Source organism: Mustelus asterias, chromosome 23 (assembly GCF_964213995.1).
Source record: "Mustelus asterias chromosome 23, sMusAst1.hap1.1, whole genome shotgun sequence".
In the NCBI taxonomy this organism is placed as follows: Eukaryota; Metazoa; Chordata; class Chondrichthyes; order Carcharhiniformes; family Triakidae; genus Mustelus; species Mustelus asterias.
The window spans coordinates 54434793-54457627 of record NC_135823.1 but is presented as its reverse complement, the minus strand read 5'-3'; the positions used below and the strand labels follow the sequence as shown (position 1 = coordinate 54457627).

The 22835-nt window shown below is 44.7% G+C and overlaps 2 protein-coding genes across 4 annotated transcripts in view; one reads left to right on the top strand and one right to left on the bottom strand.

The window, feature by feature from the left end:
* nthl1 (nth-like DNA glycosylase 1) overlaps positions 1–22835 on the top strand; it is a 324946-nt gene that overhangs the window by 29191 nt on the left and 272920 nt on the right. The window contains exon 6 of one of the 2 annotated variants that reach the window (XR_013500692.1): positions 4230–5428. The exons of the other annotated variant lie outside the window; for it this stretch is intronic. The gene's annotated coding sequence lies outside the window, so the exon portion shown is untranslated. Of the gene's footprint in view, positions 1–4229; positions 5429–22835 lie in introns of those variants that run through there. 2 annotated transcript variants of the gene reach the window in all.
* The window catches only part of nherf2 (NHERF family PDZ scaffold protein 2), a 140544-nt gene continuing 123957 nt past the window's right edge, over positions 6249–22835 (bottom strand). Inside the window, exons 3-7 of one of the 2 annotated variants that reach the window (XR_013500693.1) lie at positions 21699–21878; positions 21425–21578; positions 19170–19213; positions 8255–8887; positions 6327–6706 (exon numbers count right to left, since the gene is read on the bottom strand). Coding sequence is in view for 1 of the 2 variants with exons in the window: in XM_078240689.1 (XP_078096815.1) it covers positions 8729–8887; positions 19170–19213; positions 21425–21578; positions 21699–21878 (537 nt within the window). In the remaining variant the exon portion in view is untranslated. Of the gene's footprint in view, positions 8888–19169; positions 19214–21424; positions 21579–21698; positions 21879–22835 lie in introns of both variants that reach the window. The other variant, XM_078240689.1, reaches the window with a different exon arrangement.

Here is a 22835-nt window from a genome sequence, read left to right as displayed (position 1 = left end):
TGCCAGAGTGTGGTGACTAGGAGATCATCACAGTAACTTCATTGCAGTATTAATTGTGACACTAAAACATAAAATTAAAAATAAAATTATTTATTAATGTACTGTTGATTATTAGGAGGAAAAAGAATAGAGGTTTACAGCATGGAAACAGGCCCTTCGGCCCAACTTGTCCATGCCACCCTTTTTTTTTTAAAAACCCCTAACTTAAGCCCAATTGCCCACATTTGGCCCATATCCCTCTATACCCACATAACTATCTAAATGCTTTTTAAAAGACAAAATTGTACCAGCCTTGACTACTGCCTCTGGCAGCTTGTTCCAGACACTCACCACCCTCTGTGTGAAAATATTGCCCCTCTGAACCCTTTTGTATCTCTCCCCTTAAACCTATGTCCTCTAGTTTTAGACTGCCCTACCTTTGGGAAAAGATATTGACTATCTAGCTGATCTGTGCTCCTCATTATTTTATAGACCTCTGTTTTTTACAGAATACTGTTCTTTACTTCCCGAATACTTGAGTGCGAGTTCATGCTACAAGTATTGCCTTGCATTCCACTGGGAAATGGAACCCTCCGTTAACCAGCATTTTTGAGTAACCAACACCATCCATTCCCCACATGTGCTGAATAATAAAGATTTTATTGGAGCTATATCCTCTCAGATTCAGCACCACAGCTGTGAATCTAACAGCGAATCGAAGTCTCACTTTCAACCACCTGAGAAAGTAGATCCCTGAGTTGGTACATTTGTTGTTTCAATGGAAGAGAGCTTAAAACCACATTGACCCCAATTATATTTCTAAAAATAAGGATTGGCTAAAAACAGATTTGCAATGAGTAATAAGTCACAGCACATCTAACGTTAAAAATACTTACCACAAACCTCTTGCCCACTAAGGTTGAGCAGGTCCTGTTCACATTTGATTATTGAAACACTTTTTATTCATTTGCCAGTGAAGCCCGCATCCCTCTAGGGCAGTATTTATTAATCACAGAATCCAAACAATATAGAAGGAGGCCATTCAGCCCATCAAGTCTGCACCGACTCTCTGCCAGAACATTTTATCTAGGCCAAATGCCCGTGACCCCATGTATATACCCTTCTAATCCCCCTAACCTACAGATCTTTGGACACTAAGGGGCAATTTAGCATGATCAATCTACCTAACCCGCACATCTTTGGAGTGTGGGAGAAAACCGGAGCATCAGGGGAAACCCACGCAGTCACGAGGAAAATGTGCAAACTCCACACAGAGTCACCCAAGGCTGGAATCGAACTTGGGGCTGTGAGGCAGCAGTGATAACCATTGTGCCACCCTCACACCCTTTACTGGGAGAAAGGCAAAATACCAAGGAATTTGCCAGTAATCTTTACACTCACCACATTTCTTGCGACTGCTCTTCTAACACATGGGCGGCACTGCTGTCTCACAGCACCAGGGACCCGGGTTCAATTCCTGGCTTGGGTCACTGTGCAGAGTCTGCACGTTTGCCCCGTGTCTGTGTGGGTTTCCTCCCACAGTCTGAAAGACGTGCTGGTTAGGTGCATTGGCCGTGCTAAATTCTCCCTCAGTGTACCCGAACAGGTGCCGGAGAGTGGCAACTAGGGGACTTTCACAGTAACTTTCTTGCAGTGTTAATGTAAGCCAACTTGTGACACTAATAAAAAGAAAACCTGACATGCTCAAAGGCCCATTCGAGGGAACGTAAACACAGTTGATGAGAATTCCTGTAACAGAAACTGATTCTGCCAACTGTTCTTGTTTGCTCATCTCCCATATTCTGATATCAGTCGGAGCTGACAGGAAAAGTGGGATCCGATTGTCGAGAACCGCCACGAAAAACAGGGATTGCTCCTTCCTGTTCGGGTTTACATTACCAACTTGACAAAATAAACTGCTCTTTCCAACGTCTTGTTCAAACATAACAGCTGTACGTTGCATGATAATTTTTTTTTCAAAATTCTTTCCGTCTTGGCATTCCGTTTTATTTTGCTTTTTAAACGAGTTTTTTTTTATTAGTATCACAAGTAGGCTTACATTAACACTGCAATGAAATTACTGTGAAAAATCCCCTAGCCGCCACACTCCGGCACCTGTTTGGGTACACCGAGGGAGAATTTAGCACGGCCAGTGTACCTAACCAGCATGGTCTTTCGGACTGTGGGAGGAAACCGGAGCACCCGGAGGAAACCCACGCAGACACGGGGAGAACGTGCAGACTCCGCACAGACAGTGACCCAAGGCCGGAATAGAACCCGGGGTACCCTGGCGCTGAGAGGCAGCAGTGCTAACCACGGAGTCACCGTGCCGGTAGCTTGATAATCACAACAGAGAATATGATTTTGAGTGCTCTTGCGCACAAATTCAAAAGTACCTGGGATGAAGAAAACACAGCATTAAGGAGGGGAGCATCGCAGCAAAAGATTGCAAATCCACATGCTCCAAAAACTTAAAAATTTCTGGCTGCCGACCAGCCACAAGACTGGCAGATCCCCAACATTCCTGAACTGTGATAGGAGAAAGCCTTTGGCAGTACCAGCTGGTTTTTACAAGCAAGATAGTCGGTCAGTGTGCCAATAAAAATCAGAACTGTGAACATCCCAGGGTATTTTGACATGGTTGGATACAACGAAAGATTTTTTTTCCCCGCTCTCAGTAAAAGCAGCCACTTAATAATGGAGTATATTTGCTGAGCTGGATTGAGGAATTATGTTAACACAGTCACAGAACAATTGCAATGCACAATCTGCGAATTGAGAATGAGAGTTGTGGAGAAAACAGTCCTTTCAAAGGGCTGGCCCACACAAGATGAGTCAAGTGCCCAGAACTGCCAATCCTCCGTGACTTGAAGATTTTTAAATTCTTTCACGGGGTGTGGGCACGGCAAGCCAGCATTTATTGCCTATCCCTAATCGTCCACGAGTGGGCATTTAAGAATCAACCACATTGCTGTGGATCTGGAGTCACATGTAGGTCAGATCAGGCAAGGACAGCAGATTTCCTTCCCTAGTTTAAAGTTTATTTATTAGTGTCACAAGTACGCTCACATTAACACTGCAATGAAGTTACTGTGGAAATTCCCTAGTCGCCACACTCCGGTGCCTGCTCGGGTACACTGAGGGAGAATTTAGCACGGCCAATGTACCCTAACCAGCACGTCTTTCGGACTGTGGGAGGAAACCGCAGCACCCAGAGTAAACCCACGCAGAGACGGGGAGAACGTGCAGACTCCACACAGACAGTGACCCAAACCGGGAATCGAACCCGGGTCCCTGGCGCTGTGAGACAGCAGTGCTAACCACTGTGCCACTGTTCCGATAGGACATTAGTGTACCAAGTGGCTTTTTCTGACATTGGTTTTATGGTCATCATTAGATCAGATTTTTTTTCATTAATTTCAAATTTCACTGCCTGCCATGGTGGGATTCAAGCCCAGATCATTACCCTTGGTCACTGGAATAGTAAACCATTGACAATACCAGTGCCTCCCCACCTTTCCTCCATGATCACACACAGCAATGTCCTGGCTCCAGTGGTGTGTGAACAATCCTGAAGAAAAATCAACAGGTCATTGAAAGAAAAGTTTATTTTTATGTTTTCTCTGGACATTTGGGTGTTGACTATGAGGAGAGGCTGAATAAACTTGGATTGTTTTCACTGGAAAGACAGAGGCAGAGGGGAGACCTGATAGAGGGTCTACAAAAATTAGGAGGGACACAGACAGAGTGGATAGTCAGAGGCTTTTTCCCCCAGGGTGGAAGTGTCAATTACAAGGTGCACAGATTGAAGGCGAGGGGAGAAAGCTTAAGGGAGATGTGCGGGGGAAGTTTTTCACGCAGAGAGTGGTGGGTGCCTGGAACGCGCAGCCAGAGGAGGTGGTGGAAGCAGGCACATTAGCAACATTTGTGAGGCATTTGGATGGGTCCATGAATAGGGAGGGAATAGCGGGATATGGACCAAATAGGGAGGGAATAGCGGGATATGGACCAAATAGGGAGGGAATAGCGGGATATGGACCAAGTAAGGGCAAAACTTTTTTTAAAAAAATTTAGTTGGGGCATCATGATCGGCACAAGCTTGGAGGGCCGAAGGGCCTGTTCCTGTGCTGTACCTTTCTCTGCTCTCTGCATCAGATAGAGAAATGTTGAAAATTGGGTGGGGTGGGTGGCTGTTTGGTTGACAGGCAAGTGCTATCCAATTGGGTAATGATCTTTTTGCTTTCCAACAGGCGGAGGAGGAAGGCAGTGGGTCACGAGGTTGGATGAGTTGACTGACTAATGGCTGGAGCGTGGGGTTGATGAAACCTCCAGAAATAACATTGCCAACTCTTGATTCAATGTATCGAATGGCTGTAAGATTCTACAGTAAGAAATATTTCAGCCTTTGACAGTCTATTGCCCAGAAAAGAGAAAATAATTTGCAAATATACAGCACCTTATTCTCAGAGAAATCCCAAAATATATACTTTTTTTAAAAAAAAGGAACGGCAAAAATTAAGAGGAACAGATGTTTCAGGCAGACGCAGGGTGGTGAATCGATTTCTTCACTCCCAGGAATGTTTGAGAAAGGAATTACTGAAATCATATTTTCCAATGGGAAGATGGAAAAACTCCTGCGAGTTTCAGGCTGCTGATCAGAAGAGCACAGCACTGAAGTTGGTGGTGGGGGTGTGTGCATGAAGAAAGATATTCTGTCCCATTCACCGTCACTCAGATTATATGCATCCTTCCAAACACAATTCCTGCTGCACTGCCAAAGGAATCAAAATAAAGACGTCCGTGAAAGGCCAACATCTCACCTCTTCCAGTCGTGAACGAAGCCCAGTCCATCACGCCTCGCATCCAGCCTCCCACCCATTGACTGTGTCTACACTTCCCGCTGCCTCGGAAAAGCAGCCAGCATAATTAAGGACCGCACGCACTCCGGACATTCTCTCTTCCACCTTCTTCCGTCGGGGAAACAGATACAAAAGTCCGAGAACATGTACCAATCGACACAAGAACAGCTTCTTCGCTGCTGCCATCAGACTTTTGATTGGACGTACCTTGCATTAAGCTGATCTTTCTCTACACCCTAGCTATGACTGTAACACTACATTCTGCACCCTCTCCTTTTCTTAACTATGAACAGTATGCTTTGTCTGTATAGCACACAAGGAAAAATACTTTTCACTGTATACCAATATATGTAAGAAGTCTCACAACACCAGGTTAAAGTCCAACAGGTTTATTTGGTAGCAAATACCATAAGCTTTCGGAGCGCTCCGAAAGCTTATGGTACTTGCTACCAAATAAACCTGTTGGACTTTAACCTGGTGTTGAGAGACTTCTTACTGTGCTTACCCCAGTCCAACGCCGGCATCTCCACATCATGACTACCAATATATGTGACATGAATAAATCAATAAAGTATTTCAATTGACAATAGTAAAGTATTGGTTCTGTGCCTTATTTTAGGTACAATTCTATTGCATGTTATTTTTCCTAATTCTTAATAAACATTTACTTTGCTGCAAAATCATCACAAGGAATCAATCTTTTGACTAAACAATTAAACAAAGCAAATTAACTGAGGGACAAATTAAAAGGGGCAGCTCCCAAAAGGAAGGGAAGGGCCCGAAATAAAAGATAATGTACAAAGGAAACTTAAAACAACAAACTAAAATGTTGTTAAAGGGGCGATAATACACCCCAGCTCCTGCGGTGCCCGCGGGCATGGAAGGCATCAACAGTACCCTCGGACACCGCATGCTCCCTCTCCAGGGACACCCGGCTGCAAATGTAGCTGCGGTAGAGGGGCAGACAGTCGGACTGGATGACCCCCCTCGGTCGTCCACTGCCTGGACCTGTTAATGGCAAGTTTTGCCAGGCCCAGTGTCCGTAGACCAGGACCGTGGGACTGATCAAATATCAATAAAAAAGTTTTTGAGATAACTGAAAAAGGGGGTGCAGTCTATGACACTTAACGCAGACATAGTCCACGGAATCTGCATGGGACATAATGTCTAGATTTCACAACCTCCTCCTCATACTATACAAATTGCAAACACAAGTGTGAGGGGCAGCTGATTCAAGTTTCCCCTTCTGGGATGTGAACAGCTCGACGTTGACCAGTCATGCCCTTGGTGGTCCCCAGCTCGAATATCTCCACATGCGACTTGGTGAGAAATTCTGTCCGTTAGCTGCTCCTGCGAATTCTATGAAGTCGCTCCTTGGGAAGTTCTATACATTCACACGGAGCCTTTAATGCAAGTTATGGTTTGCGAGGACATGTTCTCTGGAATGCCACCAAAATCCAATTTAATGAACCAAAAGCAGTCCGCTTTGTCATGCTGAAATACATTTATTAACAATATACAGTATACACAGAAGACAGTATTATACAAGTTACTGAAATGTGCTTATGAGATTTTCAAACTAGATTCTCAGAAGGTATAACGACCGCACAAATCACTGGTATCAGAAATTTGCCTGTTTCTATAAATGTTTGCGTGCTTTCCTTCAAGTAGCTATTTATCTTGCATTATTGACTGCAAAGTATTCAGCTAGAAAGCGAAGATTATTCAGTTCCTATCCACATAGATGGTTGTCATGCTGATTAACAGATTCCACCTCTTGCTGCAGGCAACCGCCCGCAATCATCTTCCTTTTTTATATAGATTCTTCAGTTTTTCCAAGCCCTTTTTTCCCCTTCCAGCGTTTCACACTAGTATCATAATCAAAAAAGAAAAATATTGTAGATACTGGAAATTAGGAAAAGAGACATGAAAAGAAAATGCTGGAAAATACCCATGAGATCCAGACAGCATCTCTGGAGGGAGATACAAGAGTTGATCGCTTCGTATCGAAGGGCAGGATTGAATGCAACGTTCCAGTGAACAGCTATCGACCCGAAATCTGAACTCTCGTTTTGCTCTCCACACATGACCCCTGACCCCAATGCTTCCAGTATTTCCTGGTTTTCATATCGTCAAAAGGTTCGTGCACGCTTTAGCCCAAAACTTGCAAGATCCACGTGAACCCCCAGACAGCATTACCCACTCCTCCGTTAGCCCCCTGTGCAATGCTTCTGGTTATTTTATACCTCGAATACGTAGAAGCTATTCAAAAATGTGGCACCTAGATTTTGGCCTGGTGTGATTAAGGTTCATTAAAGTATACAAAGTTGGAAAGAGAGTTGCAGGAGGTGGGGTTGGAGTGATGATATCAACAAAATATATCATCCAAGAACTGCAGCCTGCTGAGTCTAGAACATGCAGGCAGACAAGAAAATTAATGATATCACTCTCAGAATTCGTTGCTGGAAAATATTAAAAGGGAATGTAGGGAAAGTGAGTATAAACAGGAGCTAGACAGAATCTAGAGCATCCTCAAAAAGGTACTAACCCACTACCCTTTACAATTCTCAAATCAATGCAGGAAATCCATCTGTGACAATCACACCCTATTTTGCCCTCTCCCTCCCTGCCAACTTCCTTCACCTCATTAGCGCACAGACCTCAAGGGAACCTTAGAATATGCTGTTTAAATAGATTGCATTACTATATTTTTAAAAAAGGGACCAACCTGAATACTGACTGTGTGTCACAGTGATTGGTTAGTGCCACTATCATTACACTCTTGTCGATAAAACTTTTTTAAAAAATCTTATTTTGGTGCTGTCAGCTGTGTACTATCAGTCGATTTAAATGTATTGTGAAGCACGTGTTTATTAATAGCTGACCAGTGACGCCATTTAAAACGCACCTGCCCTCTCTCGCCAACTCAAAAGGAAAGAGTGATGTAGTGATGTGCCAGTGTGCGAGAAGCCAATATTCAATCCCCATCATTAAGCTCTCAAATCTTACTGCTTGAAGTGACTCAGTTAGCAACGCATTACCATCAATATAAATCTGGTGGACATGTTGCAAGGTCGGAGGGGGGTGGGGGAATGGGGTGGAATGTAGAAGTATTTTCAGTGCTGCCTAAAACAGCAGTTGGGATACAAAAAGAAAATCAAGCCATTTCTAATGTGCAGTAAAATGGTTCCTCTGTATAGTGTAGGACATCAGGGCCGTAATGCTCAGGAACATTAGGCCCCCGTTCTTGCTCTCCCCCTCTTCACCCACCTCACATTTTGTAATTTGCCATCAAATCCCATAAGGCTTTGCATTTCAACCCACCCACCTGGCGAAACGAACGCCCAGGAGGGCGTCAAAAGACACGACCAGGTAAGCCAAGACATTTTTAGCCAGTCAGCTTGGGAGATACTTACGAGACCCGGCCCTCGAGCAGAAGGATCGATAGCCTGTAGGTTGTTAGGCCAAGCAAGTAAGTCGCACTCAAGATTTCACATGGCTGCTGTCGAAATAATCCAGTTATTCTTGTCCTGTAATGAGGACTGATTGCAGCGTCAAGACTCAGCCCCCAGTTAAAAAAAATATTAAGCAAAAAAAAACGTGGTGGAAAAACATTCATCTGTTCACTAGTACGATTAAAACGGCGCTACGACAAATCTTATGCAAGATATACCTTAAGCACAAAGGAATTAAGCAGCTGGCGTGAAAAAAGGTAAAGCCTTGGTCACAGTCTTTTAATAGTCATATTAACGGGCTTTTTAAAAAAAAAAATCTTCTGCCGCGTCAGCCATTGATGTGGAGAGGAAACAAAAAGGTCAATGGAGTGAGGATGTTAACTCTGCCCCAAGGTCAGGGGAACCCAAGAGTTCAAAATGGACAATCCACTCAGCTTAAAAGTTGCTGAAAATTTCATGCTTCTTGTTCCAGTCCATCGCAGGGGCCCTCTTGTTCTTGCGCTTCGCTTGCATTTTCTCTCTGGTTTCAGCTGCTGTCGGGCTCAAATTCAATCCGCTCTCCGCAAATGGATCATTGTCTAGGTCTCCCTTCATCTGCATCGGTTTTAAAAACAAAAAGAAAAGTAAACACACAAAGAAAAACAAAACCACGCAATAAACTGTCTAACCCGATTGGAAAAGAGAACACCAGTGGCAGTGTGCCACCCTGATTAGACATCTTTAAATTAATGAATAGGAAAGGCATGTCCAAAACGAGGGGTCGTCACCAATGAATCCAAGAGGGAATTCAGGAGAAACTTGAGCAGGACAGTTTCTTCCCTTTTGATTTGATTTATTATTGTCACATGTATTAATATACAGTGAAAAGTATTGTTTCTTGCACGCTATACAAAGCATACCGTTCATAGAGAAGGAAAGGAGACTGCGCAGAATGTGTTATAGTCATAGCTAGGGCGAAGAGAAAGATCAACTTAATGCAAGGCAAGTCCATTCAAAAGTCTGAGCAGCAGCAGGGAAGAAACTGTTCTCGAGTCGGTTGGTATGTGACCTCAGAGGAAGAAGGTGGAAGAGAGAATGTCCAGGGTGCGTGGTGTCCTTAATTATGCTGGCTGCTTTTCCGAGGCAGTGGGAAGTGTAGACAGAATCAATGAATGGGAGGCTGGTTTGCGTGATGGATTGGGCTACATTCACGACCTTTTGTAGTTCCTTGCGGTCTTGGGCAGAGCAGGAGGCATCCCAAGCTGTGATACAACCAGAAAGAATGCTTTCTATGGTGCATCTGTAAAAGTTGGTGAGTCGTAGCTGACATGCCAAATTTCCTTAGGCTTCTGAGAAAGTAGAGGCTGGGTGGGCTTTCTTAACTATAGTGTCGGCATGGGGGGACCAGGACAGGTTGTTGGTGATCTGGACACCTAAAAACATGAAGCTCTCGACTTCCCTGCTGCCATCAGACTTTTGAATGGACCTACCTTGCATTAAGTTGATCTTTCTCTACACCCTAGCTATGACTGTAACCAATACATTCTGCATCCTCTCCTTTTCTTCTCTATGAACAGTATGCTTTGTCTGTATAGTGCGCAAGAAACAATACTTTTCACTATGTTAATACATGTGACAATAATAAAATCAAAATAGAAAGTGGAACTCACTACCACAGGGAGCGGTTTAGTAGGATACACAGCTGCACTTAAGATAAAGCAAGATAAACATGTGGGAGAAAGCATTAAAAGGACACGTTGATGGGGTGAAATGGTGAGAGATAAGAGGAGAGTTGCGTGGAACATAAGACCAGAAATGTCCAGTAAGATCCATTTCTGAGCTGCAAATCCTACGTAACATGTACTTGGAGAAAAAGTAGGCTGAATGAAAACTTACTTTCGGATTAGATTTTTTTTTGCAATGTTCAAAGATCCAGGTTTCTAATTGTGATGCTATTCATGGAAGCAAGTTGCTTCAAAACAGAACTTGGCTTTGCAACTTTAATTAGGGCACTGCTCCAATTGTATGCGCATCACAAGAGTATGATGCTTTTAAAAAAAAAATTGGGATGCTTCGGCAATCCAATTCATATTATTAGAGTCCCCTTAGATTATAATTCCTATAATTTGACTAAATAAATTTCATTTAAAAGTCTGATTAGACCTTTGTATGCAGCCATGCGAAGAAAATGCGAGATACTCTTAGAAATAATCACTGTTCTCCATACAATATGAAACACCCCCAAAGAGTTGAAAAATACCAAGGCCTGCAATTAAGTTGCGCTAATTTGTGGGGAACTGGGTTTTTAATTACAGTCTTGTTTCAGCCAACACGCACCATCATTGTATCTCACCTTGCTAGAAAGTTCAAAATAATTCCTTTCGGCTAACTGCTAAATCAAGAAAATAATGTCAAAGCCAGTACATTTTAACTCATAATAGTGATGAAGGGGATTCTCCAGTCATCTGTGGGGAAATAAATAAAATCAAATTGAAACCTTCTGTGTTACAGGTTTAAACTTTAAGACAACGGCATGCTCTGTTACAGATACACGAACCTAGAAATTAGGAGCAGAAATAAGCAAATTCAGCCCTACGAGCCTGTACCACCATTCACTCAGATCATGGTTGCTCTCTCCCTGGTTTCAAATTCACCTCTCTACCTGTTCCCCATATCCCTTTAACCCATGTTTAATCAGAAACATATCTATCTCCCTCTTGAAACCATTCAATGATTCAGGCTCCGCCGCGCTATGGGACAGAGTGTTCCACAAATTCACCACCCTCTGCGAGAAGTAGTTCCTCCTCATCTCAGTTTTAAATCTACCGCCTCTCAACCTATACCTGTGACCTCTTGTTCTAGATTGCTCCATAAGTGGAAACATTTGGTCTACGTTTACTCATTGACCCCTTTTAGAAGTTTATTTACCTCGATCAGATCACCTCTCATCCTTCTAAACTCCAGCGAGCATAGGCCCAAATGGTTTAACATCTCCTCATGCGTTAACCCTTTCATCCCCGGAATCAATCCGGTGAACCTCTTCTGAACTGCCTCCAATGCCACCACATCCTTCCTCAAATAAGGAAACCAAAAACTGGGCACAATAAATGCCATTATCTGTCACCAGCATTAGTTATATATGACCACTCAGAGGTTGTACACAGTCTGATGCAGTCCACCGTAATGCGCGGTGACCCTTTCATTTGCACTTCTGAAATACTGGAATCCTTCACAGGTCAACATACCATCCGTTCCTGCCATGTGGAAAGAATTTATTTTGAATTAAGTCAATTTGCACTCAGGAAAATTGATAGCCGTGCTGTCAGCCAATGTAGGATAATTCATTTTAGTTGCATTTACCCTCAGGCAAAAGGTACTTTCTCACTGACTGATCTAAACTAATTAGGTCACAAAGTGTGGAGTGGCGCACATTTAGGTTCATGAGTTCATAAGATATAGGAGCAGAATTAGGCCATTTGGCCCATTGAGTACGCTCCGCCATTCCATCATGGCCGATATGCTCCTCAATCGCATTTTCCTGCCTTCTCCCCAGAACCAAATAAAAATCTGTCCAACTCCTCCTCAAATTTACTCACTGTCCCAGCATCCACCGCAATTTGGGGTTGTGAATTCCACAGATTCGCAAATTCTCCTCACCTCTGTTTTAAATTTGCTACTCCTTATCCTAAGACTATGACCTCTCGTCCTAGAATGCCCCACCGGCGGAAGCATTTGTTGTTTTCTCTCCTCGTGCCCAACGTCCACTATGAGGTAAGCATCTAGCAAAGCTTCATTGCTGAAGGCGTGCAAATTGTTTGGCACGATCAAGTTGCACTGCGTTGGAAGTTGGCAAGATTCACCATCTTTACAAGATTTTTGCTTCCCTGTAAGTGTGTTTACAAGCAAAACTGAATTTGCTTTTCACAGAAATTGTAACATTAGTAGAACAAAAATTAATGTGCGCTGCTATTGGCAATTTCACAGGTGCCATAGCAGAATTGGTGGCACTTAATACAACAAGGATCCATTTAATCTAACCCAGTCAGCTGTCATAGAATAGAAACCCTACAGTGCAGAAAGAGGCCATCTGGCCCATCGAATCTGCACCGACCACAATCCCACCTAGGCCCTACCCCCATAACCCTACATATTTACCCGCTAATCCCTCTAACCTATGCATCTCAGGACACTAAGGGGCAATTTTAGCATGGCCAATCAACCTAACCCGCACATCTTTGGACTGTGGGAGGAAACCGAAGCACCCGGAGGAAACCCACGCAGACACTGGGAGAACGTGCAGACTCCACACAGACAGTGACCCAAGCCGGGAATTTAAACCCAAGCTATTTAAACATTGTTAAAATGGAACTGCAAAGAAAGTAAGAAATATTCACACCATGTGTCGAACAAAACCCTGTATTTGTACAGCACCTTTAATGTAGAAAACCCCAGGTGTTTGTAAGTATATAAACACTATTTGCTAGCCAAGGCATTCAACATTATCTCCCTCTATTGAAGAACTGGCAAATGTCTCAGTGGCTGAGGATTCTGATAGTGGATCTTGACCCTTCCAACCTATAAATTAGACAGCACGATGGCACAGTGGTTAGCACTGCTGCCTCACAGCACCAGGGACCTGGGTTCAATTCCCGGCTTAGGTCACTGTCTGTATGGTGTTTGCATGTTCCCCCAGTGTCTGCGTGGATTTCCTCCAGGTGCTCCGGTTTCCTCCCACAGTCCAAAAGATGCGCTAGTGCATTGGCCATGCTAACTTCTCGCTCAGTGTACCCGAACAGGCCGAGTGTGGTGACTGGGAGATTTTCTCAGTAACTTCATTGCAGTGTTAATGTAAGCCTACTTGAGAAACCAATAAATAAACAAGCTATATCTTGTCTATTTTCTGACCTCAGAGGGGCATACTGCAGGAATAACAAGTTTCCATTCTCATCACATGGTAACTGAATCTGAAGTTGCTTCAGGCAAGAATAACATCCCAGAAATGAGAAATATTAACAGAGATTAGACGTGTACAGAATAAATGAACCCTCATCTGGATTGCAATTAATTGTCAATATGCAAAACGTCCTGAGGTTGGATTAATTGTTTAAAAATTCAGTATTTGGATGTGGGTGTCACGGGCAAGGCCAGCAGTTATTGCCCATCCCTAATTGCCCTTCAACTGAGTATCTTGCTAGAACACTTTCAGGGGACACTTAGAAGTTTTTGCTATGGGTCTGGAGTCACATATAGGAGAGAACAGGTAAGGACAGCAGATTTCCTTCCCTAAAGGGAACCAGTGAACCAGATGCGTTTTTACAACAATCGACAATGGTTTGATGATCATGAGACTTTTAATTCCAGATGTGTTTTCAGGGAATTCATAGCTGCCATGGTGGGATTTGAACCTGGGACTCCAAAACATTACCACCTCCTAAAGAGGCACAGAGCACTAATGAGGTGAGGGAATGGGTCTAATGCAAGATGTCTCAGTTTCCCACTTTCCAATGGAGGACATTAGATGCTTAAGGAGCTTACAACATTGACTCTTAAAGCACTAAAAGAGGTCATTCAGACCATTATGCCTGTACTAACCCATTTCATAAGAGCTTTCCAATCAGTCATGGCCCATCAGCACTTTCCCCATAGCCCCATTTATTTCTGAGCTGCTCATTTCGCATTAGGGTCTGGATTGGGATCCAAGTGCGACCTTGTTGTCCAGTTCAGTCAGTGGCACTACTCCCCATTGCTGGATACACTTACATTCACAATTCATGAGTTACGTTACATTCACAGGGACAGCACAATGGCTAGCACTACTGCCTCACAGCACCAGGGACCCAGGTTCAATTCCGACATTGGGTGGCTACGTGGAGTTTGCACATTCTCCCCGTCTGCATGGGTTTCCTCCGGGTGCTCCGGTTTCCTCCCATAATCTGAAAGATGTGCTGGTTAGGTGTATTGACCATGCTAAATTGTCTCTTAGCGTCCCAAGATGTGCCAGGTAGGGGGATTAACAGAGTAAATGTGAAATTATAGGGATAGGGCCTGGGTAAGATATTCTGTCAGAATCTCGCTGCAAATTCGATGGGCTGAACGGCCTCTTTCCGCACTGTGGGATTCTATTTTTTTTATTAATTCACGAGCCTCACTGGCTGGCCGGTATTTATCGCCCATCCCTAGTTGCCTGTGGTCATTTGAGAGTCAACCACATTGCTATGGCTCTGAAGTCACATGTAGGCCAGACCGGGTAAGGACGGCAGATTTCCTTCCCTGAAGGACATTAATGAACCAGATGGGTTTTTTCCGACAATTGGCAGTGGTTTCATGGTCATCAGTAGATTCTTAATTCCATAATTCTACGATTCCTATTTGCTTTACATGTATATTTATTTCGCAGGATAGCATATGGTAGAGTTTACCTTTCGAAAATCAATGCTTTCTTTCCTGCACAAGAAAAAATTGGTGTGGGTTAGTTGGATTGGCCATACTAAATTGCCATTTAGTATCAGGGGTATTAGCAGCGTAAATATGTGGGGATACGTGGATAGGGGCTGGGGGGGGGGGGGGGGGGGGGGGGGGGAGATTGTGGTTGGTGCAGACTCAATGGGCTGAATGGCCTCCTTCTGCACTGTAGAGATTCTATGATTCTAACTTCACGTTAATTTAGCAGTCATGTTAAATTTTGATCATGATCAGTTATGGCTTCTTCCATTGTCTCCTCATAAATTAGTAGATTATCCACTATAGCTTTTACTCCAGGAAGATCTCATGCTGTCTGCGTCGATACTCTTCTGGAGCTGTGGATATGCCAACAGCATGTGCAACCATCTGTATCTCCCGAGCGACATCCAGAATATCATTAGAAAGTTGCTACACTCATCCAGCTTCACTTGCCAGTAACCATCCTTCCCATCCAGGGTAAAGGTCGCTGCCTTGGCAAATTGTCACAAAATTCCTTCAATGGCTGGCATGGGGTAGTGAGATAGATCTCTTCAGCGCTTTATTTAGATCCTGTGGGTCTAGGCATACTTGCAGCTTTCCAGGCTGTTTCATTGCTACCATGCTGCTAATCCAGTCTGTGGCGGCTGTCACTTTCTTGTTTACTGCTTCTTTTCCAACTCTTTTATCTTGTTTTTTTTAAGGCTCAACTTGAGGGCAGCTGGAACGCTTCTCAAAAGGGGCGGCACGGTGGTTAGCACTGCTGCCTCACAACACCAGGGACTGGGGTTCGATTCCCGGCTTGGGTCACTGTCTGTACGGAGCCTGCACGTTCTCCCCGTGTTTGCGTTGGGTTTCCTCCGGGTGCTCCGGTTTCCTCCCACAGTTCAAAAGATGTGCTGGTTAGGTGCATCAGCCATGCTAAATACTCTTTGTGGACCCAAACAGGTGCCGGAGTGTGGCGGCTAGGGGATTTTCACAGTAACTTCAGTGCAGTGTTAACGTAAGTGTACTTGTGACTAATAAATAAACTTTAAACTGAATTGGTCTTCCACCCATCTACTTTGAGATGATATTCTCCAGGTAGACATCCCAACCCTGCAAACACATCTTTGTCCTCCTGTAGGATCTGTTCAGCAATTAATGGTTTAAGAGTGCTACAACAAGCTATAAATCTCTGCTTGCAAGTTCAGCGTTACCAGTTAAAGCTGTAGACATGTGTCAGCTGAGATGATTGGCAGTTGCGTCCTATTTATGATCCAGAATTCCAGATTTTCTTTCTTGCCATTGCATTGGGCTCTCAGACTAATTTGTCGTCTCAGTATGAGTGTGGAGCCATCATATAACCTCATCCATACTTTTGAGGGCATCCTTTCTGGATCCCCAATTTGAGCTACTTTCCACAGGTCTGTGAAGCTCACCACGTGGCATAACGCACTGGTGTCGATCAAACACTATCTTGGTTTGCTTGATACTCTCCTTCTGCAGTCATCATTGCAACAGTCTCAAACTACTTAAATCACCTATCGACTTGACTGACCCCACCTACCATATGGTGTATCGTGCTTCATTAGACTCTTCTGCTGATATCTCCAAGTGGCCATCTGTATAGGCTTATTTTGCTTCTTTCAAGCCAAACACTTGTATGCGAAATGATTTGGCTTCTTGCAGTTAAAACACTACTTTTCCCACCCTGGGCAATCCTTCTCTTCCTTCGTATGATGTCTTTCACAGCATTTGCATCCTGGCCTTGATCTATAATTGCTCTGTTCCTTCAGCCCAGAAAGTCTTTCCGGACAATGTATCTCCTGGTCTCTTCTGCTATATCTGTGTTCTAACGGATGTTTTACAATCTCCGTATTTCTACGCGCATCTATCATTCTCCTGCGCATGTGTTTCTCGTCTTTCGGTAGCTTTCTGCCACTAAGGGGGTCTCTATCTTTAATCTATTCATCATTTAGCTGTGTGAATTCACATGATTCTTCAAGCTGTGTTGCTACAATCACAGACTGTTCAATGGGTTCTTTGCACTCCACACAGACAGCGACCCAAACCGGAATTGAAGCCGGGTCCCTGGCGCTGTAAGTACAGGGCTCAGTTACTCTGAAGTTAGAAGTGCTTTTTATTCCCCTTCTAACTCTTTCAGAGCAACTATGTGTGTCAAACGGGCAGAAACGTCCATAGTTAGCAATTTAAAGCAGTGTCAGTTAGTACTTCTGGACAATGACAGGTGAACCCTTACCTTGAGGGACTTCCCAGAGGGACTTCCCAGTGGTTCCCCCCAACAACCAACACTGGGCAGCCAGGAATTATGGCCCTACGTTTATTGTTCAAAGAAAGCAATGCTTTCTCATAGTATGTCTTTACTGAACTGATATAAAATGGCAGATCACAAGAGATTACCTCCTGGGCAGAGGTTACATGACTACGGTGTTTAGTACTGTTGCGTTTCAAAAGCCAAACACTCAACGAAGGCCTTGGTTCCCAGCCAGTACTGAGAAGCCAGCCCCTTATTAGTCGGCAGCTCACAAGAGCCTGAGCATCTGGCCTTACTTCACTGGGACACCCAACGATGCCCAGGTCTGTACTTGTTTCTCTTATAATAGCATCGGGTCTCCCAAGGAATAGTGACAAGGGACTCCCACTAGCTTCCCTCCTGCTGAGCAGCACCTCCCTCACAGCAACTAAATTGCACTTAGTGTGTGGCTCAGCAAGACACAGGATATTTGCAATCAAGGACACGATTGGAAGAATGGAAATCTTGCTGGTAATTTTGAATGAAGGAAGGGGGAGATGGATTCAACCATCCATTATCCAATTCCACCCCCATGTCCATTTCTATTGCCGGGCATCAAAAGTATCTATTTCACCCCCAGACAAAAATTGTTCCTCTCCAAGTTTTGAAGACAGCATCCACCTGGCCGGTGGATGCACGTTCTAGAAGTTCTGGTAATGGTGAAAGCATGTTGTTAACTAATCCCTCCATACATGCCACTTCCAAATGGTGCTCTCTCCTGGACAGCACTGTCCAACTCCCACCACGAACAATCTCTGAATACTTCTACGGTTGTGCGTGCTTTAGTGCAATCTACAGCTGAGGGGTGACCAGGGGTTGTAAAATTATTGAAGGCTTACACACAGAGAACATTTCCAATCGTGGGCAGGAGCAAAACGAGAGGGCAATAACATATTTTTAAACCTAAAAGAGAAAAACGCTGGAAAATCTCAGCAGGTCTGGCAGCACCTATAAAGGAGAGATAAGAACTGACGTTTCGAGTCCAGATGACTCTTTGTCAAAGCTGAAAGACATAGAAAGTGGGGGATATTTATACTGCAGAGGGAGGGAATGAAGGATGAATCATAGCCACAGAAACCAGGGGAAAAGACTGTTAATAGCTGTCCACAGAGAGAATAAAAAGGGTGTTACACACTTTATTCTCTCTGGGGAAAACCAATAGCAGTCTTTCCCCTTGGTTTTTATGACTATGACTCATCTTTCATTCCCTCCCTCTGCAGTATGAATATCCCCCATTTTTTATGCCTTTCAGCTTTGAAAAAGGCTCGTCTGGACTCGAAACGTCAACTCTTACCTCTGCTTATAGATGCTGCCAGACCTGCTGAGATTTTCCAGCGTTTTTCTCTTTTGGTTTCAGATTCCAGCATCCGCAGTAATTTGCTTTTAACGTATTTTTTAAAAATCGCTAGGAAATCCCGAGTTGATTTCTTAGTGAGAATGTGGAACTCGCTACCACAGGGAAGAGTTAAAGCGAATGTGCTCAAGACAAGGGCAGCGTGGTGACACGGTGGTTAGCACTGCTCCCTCACAGTGCCAGGGACCCGGGTTCGATTCCAGCCTCGGGTCACTGTCTGTGCGGAGTTTGCACATTCTCCCCATGCCTGCCTGGGTTTCCTTCGGGCGCTCCGGTTTCCTCCCCCACAGTCCAAAGATGTGCGGGTTAGTTGAAAAATTAAAATACTGCGGATGCTGGAATCTGAAACAAAAACAGAAAATGCTGGAAAATCTCAGCAGGTCTGACAGCATCTAAGGGGAGAGAACAGCAGATTGATTGGCCTTGCTAAATTGCCCTTTAGAGTCAGGGTGATTAGCAGGGTAAATAAGTGGGGTTATGGGGATAGGGCCTGGGTGGAATTGTGGTCGGTGCAGACTTGGTGGGCTAAATGGCCTCCTTCTGCACTGTAGGGATTCTATGAGTATATGGGGAAGAAAGGGGTAGAGGTTGTGCTGACACTTAGATGGGAGGAAGCTTAAGTGGAGCATGGACCAGGTGGGCTGAATGGCCTTTTGCTGCGCAGTCCCCGTGCGAGAACAGTTTCTGTATTTCAAATGGAAGAGACTGGAGTTGCGGCAGCATTTATCATTCACAATCTTCAATACGCCGATTGTGGGATTAGAACTACACTTGCTTGTGGCATCAAACATCTGTCAGTCATTACTCACCGGTGTTCGTGGAGATCCATTAGCCAGTGGTTGTGGCAAAGGCCCTGAAATGGAGAGGGAACAAAATCAATGGAACAGAAGAAAAGTCTCAACCGTGGGCGGTCTTCCAACGTACTCCAAACACTAAACGACCCAGATTTCATGAATGACCATGTTAGAGAAACTGATGTTAGTTAACTAAAGTGGAAGACAATAAATTGTTGGGCACAGTATCATTTTGGTTCTGGTATTGGACTAGCAACAGTATGTTTTAAGATTCTTTCATGAGATGTGGGTGTTACTGGCAAGGCCAACATTTGTTACCCATTCCTAATTGCCCTTGAACTGAATGGCTTGCTGGACCGTTTCAGAGGGTAAGAGTCATATCAGTCACACCAGGTAAGGATGGCAGATTTACGTCCCTAAAGAACATTAGTGAACCAGATGTTTTTTATTTTAACAATCGATGATAGTGGTCATAGTCATAGTCCAGATTTCCTTTTATTAATTGAATTTGAATTTACATTCTACCAGTTGCTGTGATGAGATTTGAACCCATGTCCCTAGATTGTTAGCCTGGGACGCTGGATTACTAGTCCAGTGACGTTACCACTGTGCCACCATACCCCCAATATCACAGAATCTCTGCAGTGCAGGCCCAGCGAGTCAACACTCAGAGTATCTTACCCAAGCCCCCTCACCTACTCTCTCCCCATAACCTCACATATTTACCGTGGCTAATCTATCTAACCTACACACCTTGGGACACTAAGGGGAAATTTACCTTGGCCAATCCACCTAAGCTGCACATCTTTGGACTGTGGGAGGAAACGGGAGCACCCGGAGGAAACCCCACACAAACATGGGGAGAACATGTCTCCAAACTCCACACAGTCATCCAAGGCTGTAATTGAACCAGAGTCCCTGGTGCTGTGAGGCAGCAGTGCTGACCACTGCGCCGCCCTTATCAAGGGGGTAGAAATCCCATTGGCGCTCCCCAATCATACTGTAACTTCAGTGGGAAATTGGGCAAACTCCCATAAAATTCAACGCCGGCAAGTTCAAACCTCACTATGGCAAGTTGTGAAATTGAATTCAATCTCTCCGATGTAGTGTGGCGTGCCAACAATGGCCATGATAACTGCTAGAGTGAACAAACAAACAAACAAACAAACAAACATTGTCGACACTTATCACTGGAACATTGTTGTGGACACTGTCTTGAAGCTGCAGAGTTTGATAACACAATCACTGAGGCCCCTGGCTTAAATATTGCCTCAGATTTAATCGCCTCAACCCAAGCTCAGTAACTGTTCGGGTCCAGCTCTTCTGAAAATGGCACTTGCCAAGGGCATGATGCAACTTGATGCATCACAACAGGGTCTGTGACAGTCCTGTGTACAGTGTCAATTACTGCACAGTCTTTCAGTCAGAGAAAAATGAGCTCAAACAGAACGGAGTTTGGTTTGAGACAGTGACTCGTTTAACTAAAAGTATATTCTTTATAAAAAAAACACTGATATGGAATCCCAACTCTTTCACAAATTTTATTGTACAACAGTGTGCCAAGAGCCGAAGCCAATGACTACTTTCACCTCTGGAACTCTATGGGATTAACGTCTATTTTGCCTTCAGGCTGGAAGCTCTAAAGTGATGCGACTGTGGGCAGTCTCAATTCCATTCTTGGCAACTGCAGGGCACAGCATCAAGCTGTGCATTTATTAATTCCAGACACACAGGTTTTAAAAACGGTGAATGGAGTTAGAATCACTATGCTGCAGAGCAGAAGGAGGCCATTCGGCCCATCGAGCCTGCACCGACAACAATCCCACCCGGGCCCTATTCCCGTAACCCCACATATTTATCCTGCAATTCAGGGTCAATTTAGCATGGTCAATCAACCTAACCCGCACATCCTCCAATGGAAGGAAACTGGAGCACCCAAAGGATACCCACGCAGACACGTGGAGAATGTGTAAACTCCACACAGGCAGTCACCCCAGGCTGGAACTGAACCTGGGTCCCTGGCACCGTGAAGCAGCAGTGCTAATCACTGTGCCGCCCTGAATACCTGTGAGGAGGTCCTCCGACTTGCCCACTTCAACATTCCACATGGAATTCCCAAAGCCAAAGAACATCGGGATTCCAGTGGAGCCAGAGGTTGAAGAGCAGCCCCGTCAAACAATGAAAGTGGGGGTGGGGGAGAGGGCTGCATGGAATGAAGTATCTAGTTTATTTTTCACTGGACTAAATAAAGCTTCGTGCCAGAGTCCCACCTTTCAGATGCGATTCCGTTGGAGTTATTCCCAGTTTCTTGAAATACTGATCCGTTTCTGGGTCCACCACCAGCAGCCTGGCCTCTTCCTCACAGGCTTTAATACAAGCCACAACTTCACTATGCTTCTTCCCTTCAATATTCACCCCGTTCACCTGGAAGGAGGCAATAGACAAACGCATGATTTTCCCGGCGCAGTTTATTAGATCCCAACTCTAAAGGGAGCGGTGGGATCGTCGAGAATGATTCGGAAAGTTCAACAATGGTCCTGTTACCTCCACAACTCTGTCCTGTGCCTGCAGACCAGCCTTCGCGGCGCGGGAATCCGGGTCGACCGATCGGATATACTGGCCGGGCTTCGCTTTCTCACTGTGAAGGTTGAAGCCATAGCCGTTTTGGCACTTCTTCATGCAGCACAGCCGAGGGCACAGTTCTTTGGTTTGTCCATTGAGTTCCTGCAACATAAAAAACACAAAACCTTCCTTTTAGAAATAAGCACAGGACTCTGCTAGAGGCATCCACGGGCAGCAGATTAGGAACAATTTTAATCGAAAAAACAGAAACAGGACAAAGCTCTGCTCATGTTAAACAACTTCATAGAATCGTAGAAACTCTACAATGCAGGAGGTGGCCATTCGGCCCATCGAGTCTGCCACATCAACAATCCCACCCAGGCCCTATCCATCACCCCCCATATTTACCCCTCTAACCTACACATCCCGGGACACTAAGGGACAATTTATCATGGCCAATCAACCTAACCCGCATATCTTTGGAGGGTGAGGCGAAACCGGAGCACCCGGGAGGAAACCCACGCAGACATGGGGAGAACGTGCGAACTCCACACAGACAGTGACCAGAGGCTGGGAATCAAACCCAGGTCCCTGGAGCTGTGAGGCAGCAGTGCTAACCATTGTGCCGCCCCCATAGTTACCTAGTCCCTATCCCTGTAACCCCACTAATATCTCTAACCTATATCCTGGGACACACTAAAGGGCAATTGAGCATGACCATTGCACCTAACCCACACATCTTTGGATGGTGGGAGGATTTCCTCTGGGTGGAAACCCATGCAGAAAGCGGGGAGAACATGCAAATGCACATGATATCGCACCTTTAATTTATTTGGAATATCCCACAGCATTAACAAATTAAACCAACCAAGTCACATGAGAAGATATTAGGATAGGTGATGAAAAGCTTGTACTTCAAGGAGTGTTTGAAAAGGGAGAGAGATGCGGAGATGGTGATGGACAGAATTCAAGAGCTGCGAGTCCAGTTGGTGGGGAGATGAATGCAATGATTTTAACTTTCCAAAGACCTTCCATCTCCATGTCAACGTGGCACAGTGGTTAGCATTGCTGCCTCACGGCGCCAGGGACCTGGGTTTGATTCCAGCCTTGGGTCACTGA